The 16,025-nt window shown below is 38.1% G+C and overlaps 1 protein-coding gene across 32 annotated transcripts in view; it reads right to left on the minus strand.

Annotated features, from left to right (window-relative positions):
• ABI3BP (ABI family member 3 binding protein) overlaps positions 1 to 13,526 on the minus strand; it is a 256,453-nt gene extending 242,927 nt beyond the window's left edge. For 22 of the 32 annotated variants that reach the window (XM_078452967.2, XM_078452966.2, XM_078452957.2 and 19 more), the window contains exon 1: positions 13,338 to 13,525. In XM_078452967.2, coding sequence (XP_078309093.1) covers positions 13,338 to 13,416 — 79 coding nt within the window. In that variant the 5' untranslated portion in view covers positions 13,417 to 13,525. Of the gene's footprint in view, positions 1 to 13,337 lie in introns of all 32 variants that reach the window. The other 10 variants (XM_078452941.2, XM_078452937.2, XM_078452958.2 and 7 more) reach the window with 4 other exon arrangements.
• Positions 13,527 to 16,025: the final 2,499 nt, after the last annotated feature.

A 16,025-nucleotide genomic window follows, 5' to 3' on the forward strand; every position in this document is an offset into this window, starting at 1 on the left:
GTGGTTTCTAGGTATAAAAGCAGACAGAAGTTCATCACAAGAACTAGAGCCCTTACTATCCCAAACTATAATTTTTTGCAGACATGTATCATATAATGAACAATGAAAACCACAGGTTCTTCAAGTTTATAGAACTGTAGTAAGCTAGCTAAGTTCCTCTTAACCAATTTCTTCAAATTAGTGTCTCAGAGCTTGGTGCTGTTTATATAAAAAGATGAGTATTCTTTCTCTCTACACAGTTAATCTCAGCAGAATCAGCAGTGATAGTTGCTAAAAGCAGACCTACTAAATCAGAATCTGGTATGAGTTTAGTAAGGGGTAGGGGGCATGAAGGGTGGCATTGGGGAAGGTAGTCCATGCACACTAACAGATTCACTAAGTCAGTGGTTTGCAAAAATGTGGTCCCAGGGCCAGCAGCACCAGCAGCACCTGGAAACTTGTGAGAAATGAAGATTCTCTGGGCCACTTGGTCTCTGAGTTTCTGATCCACGGAGTCAGGAGCTCAGGGGATGACAACCAGCACTTTGAGTTTTAATAGGCCCTCTAGATGATTCTGATGCTCACTCGACCTTGAACACCACTGCACTAAGGGATTCCTTGCTCCTCAATATAATCTGAGATTTATTATCTCCAGGTTTGCTAAACAGCTATGTCTCAATAAAACAAAGTTCACAGGTTTCTTTTTCTATTTCCATCTTCTACAACCAGGGCCTGTGGATGGATGTAGGATGCAAGTCCTCAAAGGAGGAAGGATAGGTGGGAGAGAGACTAGTTTTAATACAGATTAATGGAGGTACATGTTCCTCCCCTTAAAAAAAAGAAAAAGGAAGAAACAAACACTCCCACAAAATAAGAAAGAGCCTAGAAAGAAATATCCCTAAAAAGATCTTGACTGTGCTAATGCTTATCCTTTAATGTCTTTTAAATTATTTAATAATATAATTTTCAGGAAGTTTGTTTAGTGTTAATGTCTGTGGTCCCTTTGTGGCCTAAGAACCTCTGGCTATGAAAAGGAGTGTTTGAAATGGACGTTTCTGGGACACCACAAGAACCTTTCAGATGACATGTGAGCATGGGTTATGACGACTTTGGAAAACAGTACAGTCAATACTTGTTGTCTTAATTTTCTGACATAAGTGAAAACAGATGCTTGGAATGAATGGCCGATTAAGAACAAGTGTTATATAATGCAATTCAGCTGACAAATTTAGGGGATTATAAAACTAAATTGTGTTCTTTGTAAAGAGCTGAGAAAGGCACCTGAAAGTATTTGAAAAAGCATTGACATGTTGATGAAATATTGTGAAAGTGAGATTTCTTGCCAAGAGTATATGGAGAAGGAATTTTGACTAACCAGGACTATGAAGGATTGTTACCTCTTTAAATGATTCAAGAATATTTTTAATTAGTCTTTCTGGTGATTGAGTTGTAATATCAACATTTAAACTTTGAGTTACTATTTCCAAAACAAGGTAATAAAAATAATCACTTGTTCCAGTGAAAGACTGTAAAGACTTTTTAACTAGATTGTTCCACATAAGAGCAAAATGCTACACCAGAGTAATACCAGTATGTTGATCAATCAAAAATCAGTGGTGCATCATGCCAAGTTTAACCCATTTCTAGGTCTTTCATCTATTTCATATTTATTGGTTTTCAATTTGTAGCTCAAGGAGAACCAGCACAATAATGCAGCATGGCACACGTGTGTAAGCACACACCCTTGAATCTGGAAACCTAATTTTACATACATATTTTTTTCACTAGTCATTATCACTGTAGGTCATTGTTGAAAAAGTCTAAAATCCAGTAGAACATATAAAGTTTCCATGGCAGAGATGGTGGATGTCTTCCAAGCACAAGGGTAAAAACTTGAAAAAGACATGAAAGCGAAAAAGAGGAGGCTGTAAAGAGTGAGAGAAAAATTTGAAAGTCATCTGTTGAGTATAGCAAAGCAAAGGGGGAGCCAGAGAAACAGAGATCAAAGAGGGAGACTGGCACATTGAAATTGTATTAATGGTATTAAATGCCTGCTACTGTGATCCAGTGGCCAATTCAAGGATCACATTTCATAGGGGACACTTAACCCAGGAACTCAGTTTCATGGAAACATTGGTTACCAATGAAATGGAGAGAAACATGGCATTTGAACTTAAGATCCAACTCAATGAACCCCTGAAAAACAGCAAAGTTCTGTGCAAGTTCTTCAAAATATCAAACTCCAGCAACTACAATGGAACAAAAATTCAGGATAAATAGAAAAGTGACCTTACAAAATACCACTGTGCTATCTGGCTTTTATCAGGCTTATGTTGTTGCCATAATTCAAGGGATGTAATAACTTATGCCATGTTCAAAACCATTTAACAATGAACTGTGGTGTTAATATACAGTTATATTTTGTTCAATCTGATATGCACAGAGCTTATCAGATGAATGTAAATTTGTGCTTCTTGCAAACTTGCTGATGCCAAGATAACTAAGTGGGAAACCATGATATTTTCAGTCAAGTGGAACATTTAGCATGACATAGAAATACCCACTGCAGACTTGAAAAAATTATGAAGTGTGCATTTTTTTCCAAAGGGGTGATTCCTGATGTAACTGAACAGATAAGGAGTCAGTTGTGAGGTGAAAAGGAGGGGCCAAAGTGGCCTGCAGAAGAGACTGAGGGTGGAAGCCAGTAGAATGTTCTGAGGACTCCTCTGGTGTTGACAGAAGGGAGAAAGAGAAAAGGAGGGAAGTAGGAGGAAAAGAGGGGAGAGAAGGAGGAATATCAGGAACAAAAGGAATATCAGGAACAAAAAGAGAGGGCAAGAAAAAAAGTCTCAGCAGGTGGCTGATCAGAGCAACACAGTACCTGAGAGTTGGCTAGACAGTCAGTAGCAGACATCCAGGGGGAGTTCAAGTCACATAGAACTGAATCCCAAGGGTATGTAGAGATACAATTGACCAAGGACCACAACTTGTGCTCCCAAATCTTTCACAATAACTTAAATCTGCTCTGAGTACGACCTTCCAACCTCCTGCAGAGAACTGGACAAAGGAACAGGAGCAGGATGCTGATGGCAAGATTTATTCTTAAAAAATCCACAGTGCTGTGGTTCTTCTACTCAGTCTCTGTGTCACTGTGAGGCCAACCCACTACAAGCCCAGGCTCAGGAAACTGATTTCCAGCAATGGAGCACTCTTGTAGCTCAGCATATTTTCAGGAAGGGTCCAGGAGACTAGAGCATCTAGGAGATCTTCTAGACCTCTAGCTGCCATGGCAGGTAGAGAATTTTCAAAAATGCATCTGGTCTTTACATACCCTCTTATTTAGTTTAAGAAAGTTACTAACAAAAAAATCCGTTAAAGTCACCCTACTATTATTTATTAGTGGAAGCTAAAAAGAGAACTGTTATTTTTATGATTCCCTTTTTTCAGGGAAGCAGATCTGATTTCAGTGAGGTCAGGTCACTTGCTCAGACTCACATTCACTCCTGCACTTTGCCCACTGGCCCCCATTGCTATTTTCCAATATTGACCGTTTCAATGCACGATGAAACTACAGACTAAACCTCAAAGGAAGAACATGGCCAGTGCAATTTTCCCTCCAATTCTGGGAAAAATATGAGTAATTAGGTAATTATTCTGTGACAATAGCATCATTGGGGTGTTTGAAGAGGCTGAGCCAGCAGAGGGAAGGAGGGGTTCTTCTTCCAATCATCTGATCCCTTGTCCTACACGTACTAGCTGGAGAGGCTTTAACTCCATCTGGGAAAGTGAAAGGAGAAGCAGCCTCTGTCATGTATCCCCTGCTGGCATATCTGTAACAGGGCTGAATTCCAGAGTTCTCTGCCAGCATGACTTTGGCAGCTGCCCCAAACTCCTCCTTCTGCTGCACTCAGAAAAGGAAGGCCTGTTAGGTCTTGCACGCCCACACACACGTGCGCACAGTGGACTCTCAGCAGGGCCCTTGGAGAACCAGAATGTTTTCTTATCAGTTAACAGAATGGAAAAAATCAACGAATGGCATTTAAGGAAAAAGGAAATCTGAAACTCCATTTGGGCATCTTGTCAGAAGCAAAGTACCCCAAGCTTTGTTACCAAGGGTTTATTCTCCACTCAAAGAGGAGAGACCTTTCCTTTTATTGGAAATTCAGTGAAATACATTTTAAAGATGTTTCAGATTATAAGCCATCCTATGGGCTCACAAATTATCCTTAACATAAAACAGAAGGACGGTGAGCTGGAATGTATGTGGTAAATGTGCACAATTAAAGGAACCATGTCCAAAGGTGATTTATATAACTTGGACCTTCTGAATAGGGAAATTCATTGAACATTTGCTTAACTCCTATATTCTGCATTAGCTGGGATTATAGGGTACTTTGTTTTTCTTAATATATTACATTAATTTATTTTTTTCTTCTTTATGTGTATCACTTAAAGCTAGTGCATGGCAACACAATGGAATAGCTTAACTCCTAAAAATTTTGTATGTTAACTAAGGATAAAGAATTAAGACACCAACAGTTTCATCTAAAAGAAAATTACATTTCTGTGGCCAAATAGTTTTAAATACAACTTTCTCAAATTCCTTGAAGGCAGGAAATGTCCTACTCATCTTTGTAATCCTACTATTGCTTTTTTTAATGATGATTAAATGACAGAATAAATAAATTTAAGTTCAGTCCTGAAAAACACAATCAGCCGTAGTTTCTCAGATCTACCTTCTGATATTTTGTGAAAGTAGGATTAGCACTTATGTTCTAACACCAAAAGCAAATGTTAATCTCAATTTTAAACATTTCCTTATTCTATGTAGGCTGATAAGGGAGCCTCAAAAATTTTCCAAATAAGGCTTTAAAATTCTAGAACAAAGCAGAAAAAAAATCATCTTTGAATTGATTTTAAAACTTAAATAGCAAAACAGTTTGTTTCCAACTTTTAAATTTTACTCTGCATACATCTAGAAAGATTTATCAAGCACTTGCACATACAAATTTTCAAAACTGTAAATCAGTAGTTCTCAATTCTGATCATACTGGAACCACCTGAGAAATTTTTAAAACTCTCCCACCCCACACCAATCAAATTATAACTGAGTAGGGAAGCAGAATAGTACTGATACTTTTGAAAATTCTCTAGTTACTCTAATGGGCAGTGAGGGTTACAGCTATCAGAATAGATGTAATAGTATTTGTACTCAGAGCTAAACTTACTTTAAAAGAAAACATTAAGTTGTTATATCATCCGTGAAGCTTGAACTGGACCTCAACTTTATGCAAAATTAACTTCTAACCTGACTAGCAGGTGCTTGGAGTAGGTTGACTTGATCTGGTTTTCTAATGCATAGACTTTAGTAGTACAGTCTGTGACTAGAGAACAATAATGAGCCTTCTATGAAGGTATCACATCTTCTACTTCCTTTTCAGGATTCCTCAGGGAGGAACATTAGCTGACTTCATAGCTTGCTATACCAAAAGAGCCTAAAAACCTCAGGCTAGCTTTAAGGCTCCTAAATGTCTATCAAAATCACTAGGAATACAAGTCAGGATTTTGTTAGATCAGGGAAACTTATGACACACTCTAAAATTCTCACTGTGAAAGGTTCTTGGTAGAGACCCAAACTAACATGAGCAGCAAGCAGAGTAAGCCCTGATTCAGCCTTCCTGTCCACAGGACTTCAGCAAAGTATACTGAGACCAGGAGGTTTGCCCTTCTTACCATGGACCTCTTAGGCCTTTAGGACAATCCCAACACAAGAAGAGACTGTGGGATAGAGAAAAAAGCCACACAGGGTATTCTAGTATTAAACATTCTATGAGTTTCTGGATACCATGTTAAGAATATATCCTATGTACAACCTAAATTTTGTGTTTTGATTCCTAGAACATATGGAAGAATTGTTTTATTAACAGCAAAAAGGATCGGAAAAAGCTCCTTTTGTTCATCCAGTTGTCTCCATCACATGCACCAGCACAAATACACTTTCTTCCTCCAAACACAAACTTAACTCAACTTTATAACAACTCCTCCATTCACTGATGTTTCACAAGCACATTTTATGGGAACTGTGTCATCAACTCAATAGGGGTTGCTTTCTTAATATTTGTACATTTTGTTAAAGAAAATTTTTGCTCTGTCTTATGTTTTCTCTTTTTGGGTGAGAGATGGTGACATCTAAGTCTTAAAATGAAAATCAGGGTTTCTATTTGGGGAGAGTTTACTTTCCATATCCTTCTACATGGGATTGACCACATTTGATGTGCCACAGAGGAAATCAGCAAAGGAATCTAGGCATTGACTGGATTCTTGCACACATAAAATTGTGCCCTAAATATGTACCTTAAGTCTTTGCACTCTTAACATGTTTATCTCAATTCTCAGGAATTTCCTAGAATTGACCCTAACCATGGAGGGAGACAAATTGGCAGTTTGCCTAATGGGGACCTTCCACTAAAGGCTGAATTCTATGGAAAGTAGATTGGTGTTAATACTCAAACCAGTATATTCTCTGGAGTTATATCTGCTATATTCATAGTTCCAATATATCATTTACTAGCTGTATGATTCTAGTAGCCATTGACCATTTTGTAGTGGGTAGGTTCTAAGATAACTCCCAATACCCCTATCTCCTGATATTAACTCCCTTGTAAAATCACCTTATGTGACAGGGCCTGTGAGTTGTTTCTAACCAATAGAATGTGAAAAAGGTCATAGGCTTTCACTTCCATGATTAGGCTGCATAAAATTAAAATTTTTATCTTGCCTGCAAATTAATCTGTGTTTGGACATTTTGATGAAGCAAGGAGACATAATAGAAACGTTCATGTGGCAAAGAATTGAGGTGACCTCTGGTCAATTGCCAGAATTCCTCAAGGAACTGAATTCTACCAACAACCACAAAAACTTGGAAGTGGACCTTTCCCCAGTCAAGCCTTCAGATGAGACCCTATCCCTGCCCAACTCTCTGTTGCAACCTGTGAAAGACAGTGAAGAGAGGCCCCAAATAAGACAGACTCAGTCTTGTAACCCACAGCAATTTTGAAATAATAAATATGTGTTGTTTTAAGCTGATGATTTTGTGGCCATTTGTTGTACATCAATAGTTAACTAAAAAACTAGGGGTGCCTGGGTGGCTCAGTCAGTTGAGCGTCCAAAGTTCACTCAGGTCATGATCTCATGGTTCATGAGTTCCAGCACTGTGTCTCTCTCTCAAAATAAATAAACATAAAAAATATTTTAAATAGTTAACTAGCAAACTCTTCAGGCTTAGTTCCTCATCTGTGAAATATGAAAAATAATAACATATCTTCATAGGTGTGAGGATAAAATGAGATAATTTATGCTAAACACAGCATTAAACATCATGCCTGCTATGGAGTAATATGGTTAATTGTTTTCATATTTTTAAATGTCATTTTAACAGAATGTATGTAGTGAAACCATTCATATTCTATTTATAACATGTTCCTTCTTTAGCTGATACTATTTATTTTTACATTTTTATTTTACTATTATAATATCTTTCACTTTAGATTATTCTATTTATTTTTTAATTTTACATTTATTCTTAGATCACTTTTATAAGTTCATATATTACGTACAACATTCTCTCTTATACCTACTTTACAATGGCAAGCAAGAAACAAGCGAAAGGAAAATCTTTCTGAAGACAGTGACCCAGATAGAACAGTGGGTCTCATCCCCTGAATGATCCTCTCTTTATTAGATACCTCGCTTTTGTCTTAAAGAAACCTTCTGCCAACTCACATTTAACCGACAAAAACATTTTAGCTGTCTTTTCTATGAGACAGTGTAGATAAAGTCTCTTATTCTCAATTGTTTCCCTGTGAAAGAGAGAGGCTGAAATTCCTTACCATTCCATATCTCATAGTCTGATATAGTAGTCTATAAAACTGAAAAAAAGTAGCAAATATATAGTTAACACAGGAGAACTTAATTTTTAAACCTTAGGTTTTATACATGATAGTCTTAGCACCAAAAAATTATATTTAATCAATTCCTAATATAGGGTTATTTTATAACAAGGATTGGATCTCATTTTTACCTAACAGATGCTCAATAAACACAAACAAATCAATAAAACTGCCAAGAAACTTTGGAGCTGACAAAGATACTAAAATAATTCTCCCATAGTTTTCAAACTTTTTTGTTTCCTTTTAGCAGAGGAGCCATATTTTTCCAATATACTCTTATACAGTGACACCAGTACATAAATATACATCAACTTATTAAAAGCAGAATCCTACCCAGTAGGTTTCTTTTGCACTCCCCATTAATATCCCCCCAACTTCCCTGCCCTAAGATGGAAGAGATCTTCTCCAGCCCCTTGCAAATATTAATCACCTTTTAGAGAAATGGACTGGGTCATTGGAGTGACACATGAAATTTTGTCAAAGTAAGATTGGGAGGTATCCATGGAAAGTGAGAGCCAGACCCCAGGTGAATGTCTGGAAAAGTTTACAGAGCAAAACATAGGAGTCCTCCACTCCAAAGACAAGCTTCTATTTCCTCTTTGTAATCAATCTTGGGGAGTCAATGAGTCTTGGGCAAATAGAGACAAGGAAGACACAGTTGCATCCTATGTGGACTTCCCAGTTCCGGCTTCTTCTCTGAGTACTTTAACGCCAGCTGAGCACTGGCACCTGGGGGTTTCCTAGGGTCTGGCCATGCAGCTTCCTCTGTTGCGAAGGCCCCTCAACTCCCAGCCATCCTCTTCCTTGCACCAACTTGTATTTGTCTTCCAGGCCTCTACTTAAGTACTTTATCCTCTCCTAATTCTTGATCCCTTCTGGCTGGGGTGGGTCCTCTGGCTGTTCTCAAAGCTCCATGTGCTTTACCTAAAGTGAAGGATAATCTCACTCTATTGTAATTATCCCTTTATATCCCGGTCTCCTCCGTTACCGGGTCAGCTCCTTAAAGACAGGTGCCATGCTGTGTGTTCCTAGCCTCAGTGCTCTGCATACACATGAAATATAATTTGTTACTTAAATAAATTAGTATATCTTCACATAAAGCAGGGAACTGATATTACACGGAAATTAAGGATATATATAGTCTTTTGCCACTTGCTGTCTGTGTGACTTTGGGCAAATCGCTTAAATGCTCTGGGCACAATTTTATGCTCTGTAAAATAGGAATAGTAAAATACCTGCTATATAGGGGAGCTTTGAGGATTGAGATTTTCCACACTAAAAATATTTAGCCTTAAATTACCACAGGCAATATGAGCTCAAAAAATGTTATCTATAAGTTATTAATAACTGTGACAGTTATTGTTATTTTTACCATCTGCCCCTGTTTTATGCCCTTGGAATCAGTGATTTCTATCTACTATGTCAGGTAAGAACCTGAGGCAAAGAGCCAGCTGCCTCTTCCCTCTGCTACATGCCAAGAGTCGCACCCAAGAGCCTTATGGCTTCAGGCTATCTGATTACACTAGTATCTTGGATGTTCCTCTGTGATTTTCCTCACACGTGCCTCAGGACTGATAGAGTTCTCTAGAAATAGTAGGCTTTGCCTCCTGGCAGATTACAATCTTCCATACACAGGAGTTTCTGCAGAGAGCTCCCATTATAAGCTTTCGTTGGCTCCCTTCACAACATATTGTTCTCTGTGGTTTTTATCCTAGCCTGGTATGCAGCAGGGGAAGAAAAGGTCTGTGGTGCCAAGAATAAAGATTCCAAGAGGTAGCTGGAGCACAGGGGCTTTCAGAGGTGTCAAATAATGTGGTGATTCTTCTCAGGGTCTGTATGTTACAGTTTAATTCTCTTCCTGAAAAACAAGCTCAAGGGATCTCTCCACGAAGCTCTGTAAGGCCTTACCAATCCCCAGAGAAAGCTGATCCTAAGGCAAAGGTGCAGCTTTCCATAAAGAACAGCAATGTTTGACCTTGACAATCAAACATCCATTTGGGGTTGGCCATGGTCAGCCTAGAGCGCAGGAGAGGTTTTCTCTCATTGTCTGTAGAGCAACACTTAACTCTCTTGCCCCACCTTTCTGCCAAAAACATGCCACCTAAATTTACTGCCCTCCAAGAATTTGTCTGACAGTTTGGGCACAAGACCACAAATTATGGTATACCTATTTTTTAAAATATTGATCCACTTTTCTATGACCATTTAACATGATATCTCGTCTCATTTAATCCTAAAACACTATGAGATAGTTACCATTATTCCCCTTTTACAGATGACAAAACCGGGCTTAGCAAAGGCAAACGATTTGCCAAAACACATACTCATTAAGTTGTAGAGAGAAGAGATCCATTAATAATAGTCTTTAACTTTAAGCTTTTGAAAAATAAGAAGGACTCTTCCAATATCTTATTTTCTGTAACCAAGTATGTGGTTACATACTTGTATGCATACTAAGTATGCAAATAGGTATAAGACAAGGAACAAATGTATCTTATTTTAAAAATAATTTCTTTTTCCTATAAATTTCCAACTATATCTATATCTATATATATATGTATATATATAGATATATATACGTAAATATACATATATACACACACACATATATATATCACTTATATATAGAAAGAGATATATATATATATGTATATATATATATATATATAGTGTGTGTGTGTGTGTGTGTACAGAGGATACGTTCTTGGGAAAATATGAATATTAAGATAATGGTTATGATATTTACAGGAAAAAAATTTATTCAAGTGAAGGGTAGCATTCACACACACTGCACAATGTAACTCCTAAGGTTTGGAGCAGAGAAGCCTGCTTACCAGGCAGGAAACAGGGTAGAACATGCCTTTCAAGTCCAGGATCCAGTCCTGATCCTGTTATGGATGGGGGAAAGTCACAAACCCTCCCACCTTTGAGTGTTTTCATTTGTAAAGTAAATAGTTAAGCTAGGGCAGTGGCTCCCAAATATTGACCTTTGATGAAGTTTTCCTTAGTTTATGGTGAAAAGAGAAAAATAAAAACAACACACTTATTTGTATAAATTTCATTTATTTTATAAATCTGTTAAAATGGTTGCTTTTATGAACACTGGGGATTTTGGTTCCTCTTGGAAATCCTCAAGTATGTCTTCTATAATGGAACCTTGATGTTAAAAATATATATGTATTTTTACTGGCCCATAAATTTAAAGGTCTGGGAACCACTCAATTAACCATTAATGTCCTCTCTAGCTTCAAAACTCTATCCTCTTCTTAAATCACAAATGACATATAACTAGCTCTAAAGTAGGAAGGAAGAAAAGAAAACCTTTTTATCCCCACCTTGTTCTTGTTTAGCTCAGCATTTCCCCAAATGTGTCCTGTGTGAGACAAGCCCCTATCAAGATATCATAGCTATTTCACTAGAAAAATGGACTCTTTTTTAGTCAAATGAGTTTGAGAAACGATGGGTTAAAAATGTTGGGCAGTTTCCTTTACCGAGTAATTTTCAGAATGGGTGAAATGCTCACATCTGTTGTGACTCCCCAAAAGAAGACAAAGCGGGAAGGCTCCTTAAGTTATTGGTGGAGAGCAGATGCCTGCCCAACCCCCCTTTTGAGGACAATACACCTATTTCTGAACACAGTTTGAGAAAAGTGACTTCACCTAACCGAAAGTTCCTCAGTGGCTTTTATGATAAGCAAAGAAACAAGGAGACTTGCCAGTTATTTTGTAAGAAAATTATTTTTAACAATTTCTCAACAATTACCAACACTACAGATATTTCTTAAAATTACAAAGGAAACCTGGATAAAAATTCTTCAGATTAAAGTGCAAGGAAGAGACAAAAGTCTTGTGGCCTTTTAGGGCAACATTTCTTTTTTTTTTTTTTTTTTTTTAACTATAACAAATAAAGGAAAACTGTGTCAAGAGATTTGTATCCAGTGATTGCAACATGATAATTAAAGCATTTGGAATTTGCCGAAGTCTGCAGTAACAAAATTATGGCTATCATCCCTACACAGTGAATAGGAGATAAAATAAAACCATCTGTAGGTATTGAGCCTGAGAAAACCCCAGACTTCTCTCAAATGATGTGTCCTTGTTAAATATTTCAGCAGGAAGAACAATTCATTCTAAATGCTTCTGCCTCAAGATTGATGTACTTAAATGTTTTTACAATGATCAAGGAAACAACATTCTTGATAGAAGCAAAAGATCTAACAGTATGTGTTTTTATTTTTATTTTTTTTAGTTTTGCATAATTATCTATCTGTTCAGAGTTAAGAAGGTTTACTTAGCCTTTTTTATTGCTTTTTACATCACCCTGTGAAATATCAACGGGCCCAACCCTTCAGCCTTCACATTCTGGATTCAAGTTTCACTTACCACACTGAGGAGAGAACAGTTTTCACTTGGGACAGGATGATTTGGGAACACACTACCCAGAGGGAGGACCTGGGAAGGATCTTTTGGACATTCTGACACTAACACCCTCTCTCTCTGACCCTAGGTTTTGGACAAGACATTACCCCCAATATTTTCCGTCATAACCATATAGTAAGTTCCAGCCTGTTTTTCATAGTCCTGCTGACTACAACAGTCTGCAGCCATAAAAAGCCTTCCCTGACCTAGAGTTGGCTGAGAAAGCGCCTCTGCAAAGGAACAAAAAAAGTACATGCAACGTCTACGTTCAAAGATAGGAGAGAGGCAAGCTCTTCTTTTGGTGCTGATGGGCTCAAAAGATTGTTTTTAGGGTCTAAATCTAGAAATTTCCATTTTCTTTTGATGGCATTTATAAACAAAATACCAACACTAAAATGCGAGCAATTTAGCCAGGAAAAGGGGGAGTGTCCCATCCAGCAGATCAAACCCTCTTCCAAACTCCCCTGGAGAGAAGTGTCTACAAATTAGCACAGGACCCTACTTTGGTGTGCCCTGCCTGGAGTCCCTCAAACCCCAAATTAGCAAGCAAGTACGTGTGAGGTTTACACCATTCAAAGTTTCAGAATTAGCTTCTTTTAAACCTAAAGCCAGAACTCATTTAGTCTCTGGGAAGGGGAATGAAAACACCAAACAACTCTTTTTTAACAGACTAGAAAACCCATCCATATATGATTCAATATACAAACACCGTAGTTTGAATCCATAGCATTCAAGCTACTGTGAACGTCTGTTAAACCTAATAAGAAGTTGGTCTTCATTTTTTGCATTCAAGAGATCCAGTCAAAAAATAAATAACAGAGGGGAAAAGAAGTAAAAGTTTAAGCAACTCCTTCACGCATATGAACTCTGACTCCACAGAATAACTGTATTCCCCCCGACCTGGCAAAGTAGATCACATTTAATATCGACATTTAAAAACTAGTATCTCTTAAAAATTATTTTTAAAACACAAAACATCAGAGCTACTTGCCTTTTGGCAATTTCTGTGCATTTCCCAGGGCTAGTGCAATACTTCCACAGAGAAGTAGACACCCCAAGCTGGAGAGCATGTTGCATTTGCCACCTCGCACGGGGAGTAATGCTGGTGGGTGTCCTGCAGCCCTGAAGCTGCATTTAAGCGGACTGTCTCCCAGTGACAGAGGCGGGCGGCCTCACTTAGCTGTGCTGTGGGCTTACTCACAGGGGGTGGAGACAAAATGACATCACACCCTTTCCCACACACACCAAAAAAAAAAAAAAAAAGAAGGCACAACAGCAAAAACATAGCATCACATTTCTCTCTGTTAGGTTGTAACTGTCTCTCCTCTCTGTGAGAGAAAAACTTGAAATTTTGGTCAGTCTATATTTGTGAGAGAAATAGTATTTAGGCAATTCTTAACCATTTGAACTACTTTTAAAAATCCAGAGAAGGCATGCCCAAAACCACTGGAACAAAAGAAAAACCTTATTAGGAAGGAAACTGTTTTTAATTATCTGGTAAAACAATCCAATTCTTCTTTTAAATGGGAGTAAACTCGTAAAAGTACACTTTGAACCATCCTGAAGTTTCAATATTATGAGAAGATATTAAGAGTAAGTCAGTGATTACATAGCAATTCACTATACATAACACATATGTACATATAAGTGTATATACACACAGAAACATACACATGCATATATTCTAGAGATATGGATGTAGAAATGGAGAAATCACATTACTAATCGATCCCCAGCTCTGAGCCACGCTCTAGATTAGTGTCCTTACCTATATCATTGCATTTTAACCATCACAGTGGTTATACAGGAGAAACACTGTTATTCCCATTTACCAGTCAGAAAAACTAAGGCTTAGTCTCCTGACCGAGCCTGTGCATTCTAATGGTTAATCATTTGGGTGGGCTCTGGAACAGAACTGACTGCAGTCTAAATTTGGATCTATATGCCTTTGAGCAAATTTCTCCATCTATATCTCATCAACATTGTATAAATTCAAGGGCTTGCTCCTTGCGAGTCATTGACCCGATCAATTCACATATATTAAGACATTTATACCTCAAAATAACCTAGCAAGCAGACATTATCATCCCCCATTTTCCAGATGGAGAAACAGGGCGTCGAGAGGCTAAGAGAAAGGCCTGAGGTCATAGTGCTTGTCTACATTAGAGCTGGCATTTTAATGTGGCAATTTAACTCTAGAATTTCCAGTCTTTTGTTTGTTTTTATTTTATTTTAATTTAATTAATTTTTTTTTTTGAGAGAGAGAGAGAGAGCAGGGGAGAGGGGCAGAGGGAGGGAGAGAGAGAGAGAGAGAGAGAGAGAGAGAGAGAGAATCTCAAGTGGTTCCACACTCAGCGCACAGCCTGACACAGACTTGATCCCATGACCCTGGGATCGTGACCCAAGCTGAAATCAAGAGTCAGATGCTCAATCTACTGAGCCACCCACCCACTCTTAATTGCTAAACTTTAAATTCTAAACTAGAGATGATAGTACCAATTTCATAAATTTGCTAGCAGGATGTTTGGACAGGACTAACCATAGCACCTGGCACACAGAAAACATTTAATAAAGGAAAGCCATGGAAAACAACAATAGCGACCATAATAAATCCTCCAATTAAGAAGGACTATGGTTCTAATTGCACTTGTCTACCACTAAATCCCATGTATGTCCTCTATCCCCTCTACATCTTCTGCCCCAAATATACACACATTGTTGGAATGACAGAGTTAATAAAGTACTTGAAATGTCAGCCATACATTTATATTGACTCCTTGAAAATAGCTCATTTCATGGGTTTGCTGTAGCTGAACCAAAACACTAAGTGGGAAGTGGAATAATGCTAGTCAAATAGAATTCTAGTCAAAAAAAGCTACCAAAAGAAAAATTGAAGAGACAGCCCCATCTTCCAAAAAAAGCGTGAGAAGGCACATTGTTAAAGTCATTTGGAGCCAGCCAGGTCTAAGCTCTCACCATAGGAATGCTCTGGCACTGGCTACGGAAGGGATTGGGTTATTTAACAGGTCTTTTTCATCTCTAATTTTTTACTTGAATAGGCAGCTCTCTCGAACTCAAATTTGGACATTCATCCAGCTGGCACTGCTGTCTTGGCTTCTATATGCCAGTGCCATCAAGTTAAGCCAGTGAGGCCACTGTGCTAGCAGGAAACGACAGGTTTTCTGAGAGGGGGAAAAAACACAGCAGAAATATTGAAAAGAAGGCTGGTTCTTCCAACAGTGTGAGGGGCTGGTCCCAGGGTTAGGTAATGGAATTCAAGAATCAGCCTCTGCTTGGCCCGCAGGCTAAGTCTGATCGACATTAGCAAACGGTATTTGCAGTCTGGAACTGACTGGGGGCTAATTAAAGAAAGGACAATCTCCAATTATTTTGTCAGAAAAAAGATGGCTGCATTACCTTAGCTAGTAAGACAATGAGCATTCAGTGAAGTCGTTAAAATATTAGAGGTCTCCTCAGACCAGAGAGGAGGAACATCCTAAAGAAACAGACCATGTCAAAGGAGGTAATTCACCTTCGCAAAGAACAAAAAGTTTTCAGTCATGTCAGAGTTCTAACCCAAAGAGGAGGTACACAAATACTCCAGAAGAACTCTAAATACCTTGCTATATGAGATAAAACTTCAGGGATGTGGTCATGTAATCAGAGGAGTGTTAAAGCC

Source organism: Panthera onca, chromosome C2 (assembly GCF_046562875.1).
Source record: "Panthera onca isolate mPanOnc1 chromosome C2, mPanOnc1 haplotype 2, whole genome shotgun sequence".
NCBI lineage: Eukaryota > Metazoa > Chordata > Mammalia > Carnivora > Felidae > Panthera > Panthera onca.